Source organism: Medicago truncatula, chromosome 7 (genome assembly GCF_003473485.1).
Source record: "Medicago truncatula cultivar Jemalong A17 chromosome 7, MtrunA17r5.0-ANR, whole genome shotgun sequence".
Taxonomy (NCBI): domain Eukaryota; kingdom Viridiplantae; phylum Streptophyta; class Magnoliopsida; order Fabales; family Fabaceae; genus Medicago; species Medicago truncatula.
The window spans coordinates 42,478,668-42,486,548 of NC_053048.1; the positions used below are offsets into that span (position 1 = coordinate 42,478,668).

The window sequence follows — 7,881 nt, forward strand, 5'->3', positions numbered from 1 at the left end:
TTATTTAAGGAACACTTTTTAAACATTTTAAAATAAACAATTTTTTTTTATAAAAAGTTTAATATTTTAATTTTTAATGTATTAATTATACATTTTTTCGTAGATACTTACCATTTATGATCCTTAAAAAGTGTTTTGAGACACTCGTTACCACTTCGTTTTTTATTTTAATAATTTTTTTCCTTCTCATAACTCAAAATTACTTACTTCACTCTCAAATTAGTAGTATATATGTCTTTGTTAAATCTTAAATGTTAAGTTTCTCTTTGGTGTAGCTTTTGGAGAGGTAAACGCACGTAGGTTAGACGAATGTCTGAAATAAAGCTAAAATTTCTAGCTTCTCATTACACCTTTAAATAGTACATTGAGATGTGATTTTTCACTTATTCTAAGTTAAATATTATCTTTATGTTTTTTTAACATAGGAATTAGCGACTATGGAAGGTATCTAATTAAAAAACATAGATAAAGATATAGACTATTTTAAAATATTTACAAAGTTTGATTAATGATTAGGGTTGAGAGGGGTAAAAAAATAAGTGGTGAATCCTATCATAAATAGATCCACCATTATTTCTATCTCTCTTTAAATTAAAAGAAATGAAAAAAGTTATAAATGAAGAGAATCTTGACCCGGTTGAGAATGACTTATTTACTCTAATTATATATCCACCCAATAATAAACAAGAAAATTATATAACAAATAAAAAATGAACAAGAGATAAATAATTGATGATGATATAATAAAAGATTTTATATTATATTTATGTTATTAATATCATTATGTATATCATGATCATGGTGATGACATGATATATCTGATCAACGCTGCAAGTCCATCATAAGAGAAAACTCTTGAAAACAGACGAACCCATCCCCGTTTTTATCAACACCTGCTATCATACGCTTACACTCCTCTAACGTGCACCGTTCATCACCGATCGCTCTAAAAACCCTCAACAATTCTTCAGCCGAAATTCTCCCATCACGATCCGTATCAAACACTTCAAACGCTTCCCGCAACTCTTCTTCTGGATTCGGATCCGAACCGGAACTCGAACCAGACCCAACCCGGTTCATTATCGTTTCCACGCTTATACAACCCTTACCATCGCTATCAACTTCACTGAGCATCAACGCGATCTCTTCAGGAGTTGGAGGACGCGCTCCAAGGCGCGTGAGAACCGCTTCAAGTTCTTCACGCGAAACGACGCCGTCGTTGTCACGGTCGATTAAACGAAACGCTTGAGCTAGCTCACACTGGACATCAACAGTGATATCTGACCACTCACCGGAAACTTCCGGGAGGACACTGGTTGGTGTTTGGGAACCGGCGGTGATAGGCTTATGAAGGGATTCATCAGAGGAAGAAGATGAACCGAATGAAAGTGGGTCGGATCTTGAAACAGAGGATTTTTCCTTCTTACGGAAAAGACGTTTGGGTGAGAGGTTTTTAGGGTTAATGAACTTCATGATGGAAAATGAAGATGTTGAGAAAGAAAGAGGGAGAATGAATAAGAAGAAGAAAAGGAGTTAGGTGTGTTGTGAGGGGAAAGAGAGAGGAAGGTGAAGGGGTTAAATGAAGGGAAGAGTAGCAGGTCCATTCTTGCTTCAAGTGTAGCTTCCACGAAGTTTCCTAACATTAATACTTTCATTCAAATGTCAATCTGTTTCTATATTTATATTTCATTTTCCTTTTATTAATTAACTTTTCGAGGAGTTATATTTGTACAACTAATTTTATACAACTTTTATAAAAACCATTTTTTCTTGATTTTATTGAACAAAAATAATAGAGAGAAAAAGAAAAAGAGAAAATAAAAAAATACGTGAATATAATTTTTTTATTATTATAAAAAAAGTGGTTGTGCAGATATCATTTCTCTAATAATAAATCTTTATCTTTCTTTGTGTTATGATTTTTTAAGGTGTGAGTAAAATATTAAACTATGTGGGTGGTGTGGGGGTAAGGTGGGGTTGGGTAACTTTCCATGTATTTGTCTTGTTGAGTAAAAAACAAAAGTATTTGTTTAGTCAAAATACAAACTTTCCATGTATTTGCTTGTTTATGGTCAAAAAAGAAATGTATTTAGTTGTTTAATTGAGTTAAATAAATTTATTTAACTCAATTAAATAAAGAGGGATTTTGAGGAAAAAAAATTCTAGATTGAAATAAAAAAAATGCGATGCTTAATGAACAAAAAATATTGATTTAAAAAGAGGGATTATTATTGTACCGGTGATAAGATATGAACCAAACATGCAATTAAATCTTATTATTTAATTAATTTATTATTTATACAAAAATGCTTAGATTAAATGATAAAAATCTCTTCTAACTTAACTAAAAGGTCTCGAGTTCAATTTCGAGCTTAGACATTCAATAGTGTTAAAACATTAAGAAGAATTTGCCGTCTATATAATCAAGGGATTAATTGTTACAATTGTACGTAGAAAATATTCGATTGCAAAATAAAAATTTAATTTATCATCTAATAGAAACCAAACTTTTGAATGTAATATTCTCATCCACACCATCAGTTTGACCTTAGCCAAACGTGCTGGCAAATGTTCTTGGTGGGACTGGTAAAGAGTAAAGACTTACGAATTTCAAAAGAAACAAATAATAGAGTAATAACCATGTGTGTATTTTTGAAGAGAAACTCGAAGAATCTATGTTGCAACGGTAACTTAAATGACTTATTAGATACTCCATCCGTTTTAAAATATAAGTAAATTTTATTTTTTAGATTTATTCAATTAATGATGTATGTGGTCCATATTATGAACCACATACATCATTAATTGAATGAACCTAAAATATAAAATTTGCTTATATTTTGAAATGGAGGGAGTACAAACAAACAACTTTAGGGTATGTTTGGTTCCATGAAAGTTTAAGGAAAGAAAGCCTATGGAATGGAAAGCACGTAAATCTAAAACCTTCCCATAGTTTGGTTTACAAGAACAGTAACTAAGGAAAGAAACAGTTGTGGGACCCATGCATGGAAAACTTTCCTCCCACTGAAGCTGCGGAAAGGACGAGGAAACGCTTTTTTTTTGTTGTTGTTCCACTTTTACCCACATGTGTACATAAAAGTATATAAGTTATAAAATTGATAAATAAATATGGGATGTTAATGAATATTTTGTATTTTTACAACGTATATATAAATAAATATTTATATTTATGTATATATGTTAAATTAATAATTTTTATCAATTTATTAATATATTATGAATATATTATTTAAAAGTAATAAATAAAGATACAACTCATTATATTATAAGGATATTTATGTCATTTGCAAAATATTCATCACTCTTTCTTCTTACTTTCCATTCACTTTCATTAATACCAAACAACTAAATAATCATCCTACTTTCTTCTCACTTTCTCTTAACTTTCTTTCCTTCAACAATCTTTCCTTTTACTATCTTTCCTCACACTTTCTTTTCCAAGCCAAACACACCCTTTATATTTTTCTGGAAATTATTATATTATTTATTTAAATTTAATTATTATACATTTATATGGTCTAAAGAAACATGAATCTGATTATAACTCACTATCTACTGCTCTCAAAAAAAAAAAAAAAAAAAACTCACTATGTACTAATTTCCCACATTATTTTTTCTTATATTGTCTTTAATTTTAACTTTATTTTTTTTTTTCCATTCCCTTTCAACTAAATTTGTACCTCCTTTTCTTTCTTTCTATCTATTAAAATGTGTAGACCTCTCACACACCTATCATCATTTTCTATTTCCACTCTAGACTAGTACTTCCCTGGTAGATGGAACTGGTGTGATTTATTTAATAAGGTTAGTGAGACTTGCCCACTTTTATTTGTTGTTTGGTTCGATGAGTGTGGGTGGGTAGGGGTAATCAAAAGTGGAGGAATTTAGGGAAACTTGTTTTTTCCATTTTATTGTAAAATTGTAAAAAGTGGTGTTTCTTTTCTGGCTAAATTCTTTAAATAAATAATTCTTTAACTTTCAACCGTTGTATAAATTATTTTTATTGTTACTAGCAATCACTCACCCACTTTCAAATCGACTTTAATTAGTATACTCTATAGTTGTATAGTTATTTTACGGACAAAGCATACAAATTAAGCTATTTTGTTTTTATAGTTGAACAATATAACGTCGAGGATCGTAATTAAGCGCAAAAGTGGTCGGGTTTGGAACACATTGTGTGTGAGTATAATAAACTTTGAGGGTTCGATTCATACATTGCAAAGTAGGCACAAGTTCACTTCATAAATATCCAACAATGGGTCGTGACTTAACTCATGGTGAGTTAACTCATATGGGGTATAACACCTACGTGAGTTAACTCATGCGGCGTGACTTAAGTCCCGTATATGTAAAATTAAATCATATTTGTTTTACACTTGCGTTAGTTAACTAATGCAGGGGTATTTTGATCAGTTCAGCTGGACGGGAGCGAAAAATGCAAGGGGGAGAGCAGTACGCATTAACTTAGTTGAAACATTGTAGTCGACCCTTTTGTTTTACTCGCTCAACTACCCTTGATCAGTATGAGTCGATAGTAGTGACCAAAATACTTTGTACAAAAAAGTTACTGAGCATTGGGTCAAAAGGGAAAAAAGTTGCTTTGAATGGCCAACCGAACAAATAGTTTGGTCTCGAATAATCCCTAATAATTGTTTTCGACTTTAATTCCGGACATTATTTTTCACTAGCTATTTTGGTCCTTATAAAAATAAAATAAATTAACGCCTTGTCGAAATGCTATCAAACTTTAAATTTACACTCGATGTTAAGATTGTAGTGTCTCCAAAACGAGCTCAAGTTTTGATTTCAAAATCCAAATTTCAATTACTTTAATTTACTGATTGAACGATTCAAAATAACACAATTATAACATCTTTCTAAACAATCTCAACTATGTATTTTAAATCAAACAATCCTGATCTGTTACAATATCTTATTGTAAGAACATGAAATCCAAATTCACTAAACACAAGCATTATCCTTGATTTTTAAATTATCTAATCTAATCTAACTAGAGTAAAAAGCAACTTTTTGGATTACAACAATAACTTGTTAGAGCACAAACGTCCACAAAAGTCGGCAAGTTGGATTACAATAAGCGCCGACTAATAGCAGCACGCGGAAATAGTAGGCACACGGAAAATCCACAAACTAAAATTGAAAAGCAGGAAAGAAAAAAGACACTTAAAAAGAAACGAAGGGAGTAATAATTTTTTTTTATCTAAATCATTTTTAGACCAACATCAATAATTATTATAGAAAAAGTTGTGTAAGGATATAACTATAATAATGAAAAAAACAACCCAAAATCTCATATTTTCTTTATATAAAGTAATTATAAATATACTCATATAGTTTGTTACACTTTTTAAAGGATGAAGAAGTTAAAACTGGACTTATACTTATATCATGTTTGTTACACTTTTATTTTAATATTTAAACTTACTCTTTTCTATTTGTTATATGTGTTATTTGTATTGAAAGTTGAAGATAATTTAAAAATTAAAAAAAATCACATCAAAAAAGACTATTTTCTTTACATATATTATAGATATAGATGATTTATATAAATTATTTTAAAAACGATTGTTTAAATAACACATCTTAATGCAAGTGCATGTAAAACAACATATCTCAATTGGAAAATATTAAATAAAATAGAATAAAAAAAAAAAAGGAAAAGAAGAAATATTGAATAAAAAATTATGCAAAAATAAGTGCATGTAACATGTTCCATTTATCACTAGTCACTTTTGAGTCCCTTTTTGTTTTCTCTGTGGGTCGTGATATGTCCATTGGCATATGTCCACACCCATAACACACGCACATTGAAAGGTATGCAAGATTGCTGTCTTTTATTGGAGAATTGGTCCACTCCACTATCTACTTGTGTCTTTTAATAACGATAAATGTCTTAATCTATAACCTGTAGCATCGTAATCTATTATAACCTGTAGCATCGTAAAAATAACGACGAATTAACATCAATTATTAAGTTTTCACATTTAACTGAGTAGCTTTATAAAATAAATTGGATCAATTATTAAGATTGTCATAACGTGAATTAACTTGAACTGTTTAAACTTCGGCTGTATTAATTGACCTTATACTAAGCAAACATACATTGTGTGTTACGTGGGTGGGCACTGTGAACCTCAAGACAGGTAGATAGAATTGATATATCATATATGACTTGTTGATATCCACTCCTTTTTATAATTGGATACGTTTTGCAATTAGATACACATACAAATACAATGCCATGACTATTGTTCTTTCGTACTAATCAAGTTGCAATTGATTAGTCTTAGTTGTAAGTTGTAACACAAAGTTGGGTACTTCATTATGATTTGTTAATGCCATGAAAATATTAAAACGCGATTGAATGCATGCACACAATCGCAAAAGCAAGGTGCGTGTGTCCCCATTAATGTCCTTATGTGTGAGGCAGATGGAGTAGCTCACAAGGGTTTGTCCACTCCACTGCCCTTAAATGGGGCAACTAACCCTAGAAAAAGGAGTAGATATGTCTTTTTTTATTATAGATTTTGATATTCAAATACGCTGTTGATCAGGTTGTAACCTTGATCGGCTATTTTTTTTGTGTAAAATTTAGTATGTGTTTGGTTATCCAGTGAGCCATCGCTGCTTTACGTTTGCAGCTCATTTTACGATGAATTTACAAAGCTACTGTTTGTAGCTTCTTTCTCAACGCTACTTTATACCGTGATTTTTCCTTTCATCAAACACATACTTAATTGAATTGTAATTTTCATTCGGCTTCTTCAACAAGGTGAGCAATTTTGAGATACTTACAAGAGCAACTATGATAGATTTTTTTTCTATAAAGGTAAGGGCTATCTCAAGAGCCAAAGCAGCCTATAAGATTTTGTCTTAAAATTTTGAGGCAAAAAAACATTAAAAAAATCAATATACATATAGTTATAGATCTTTACCCTCCTTAGTTGATCAAGTTGAGTATCTCATATTTGCTTCGAGTGAGGTTTAAATCTATTAATCAATCAAACTTGATTTTGTTAAGGCATTTTCTTCTTAAATTTCAAAAGGTTTCACTACAACATTTTTTTAGGTCTCTACAGGTTGAACCACCCTATTGAAGTTAATACTATTTAAGCCATGTCAAACATTAAATATGTGGATATTTATCATAAGTGAGATCTTAATCCAATTTCTTCTAAAATATCATTATATTTATCTTTTTAATAACTAAATATTCATTATATATTAATATTACGTATTTGAGTGTATTTAACCGTTTCTTATCTATAACTTGATAACATAATCTTTCTTTCCCTAAAAAAACAATCTTTCTTGATAAGGAGAAAAATATTTACATAACAATTAGCACGTTAACATTTTTCATTAAAAAAAAAAGATGAGTATATGTTACGAAATCTCATATTTTAGAAAGATTGAAATTTTTAGACAATTGTATGTGTCTTCTTATTTATATATAGAGAGATACTTACTACCCACATCCCAAAAAACACAAGTTACACTCTAGAATGACTAATATACCCTTTAACTAAATACAAATTTTAAATTAATCTAAAATCCTTTCATCCATCACTTAATCACTGAAACCTAGAAACGTAAACCTAATTCATGTATCGCTCTTTCTCAAATATGTGTGCACAGAGTCTTTCTGAAATCACATAAGTTGTAAATCCGTAAACTTAATGTACACTAATCTAAATTGAACATACGTAAACTTAATTTACATTAACCTAGATTGAACGTACGTAAACTGAATTCACACTAACCTCTTATATACATATGTTAACTTAATTTACATTAACTTAAATTGAACATAAGTAAATTGAATTTACATTAATC

At 29.9% G+C, this 7,881-nt stretch overlaps 1 protein-coding gene across 1 annotated transcript; it reads right to left on the minus strand.

The window, feature by feature from the left end:
• Positions 1–479: 479 nt before the first annotated feature.
• On the minus strand, positions 480–1,626 carry LOC11411511 (probable calcium-binding protein CML35). The gene has a single exon (XM_003625007.4). It carries the CDS (start codon positions 1,471–1,473, stop codon positions 823–825), a length of 651 nt encoding a protein of 216 aa, XP_003625055.1. The 5' UTR covers positions 1,474–1,626; the 3' UTR covers positions 480–822.
• Between the last annotated feature and the right edge of the window lie 6,255 nt (positions 1,627–7,881).

Coding starts and splice junctions, on each gene's coding strand:
- LOC11411511 (XM_003625007.4), bottom strand. CDS start 1,473: ATGAAGTTCATTAACCCTAAAAACCTCTCACCCAAACGTCTTTTCCGT.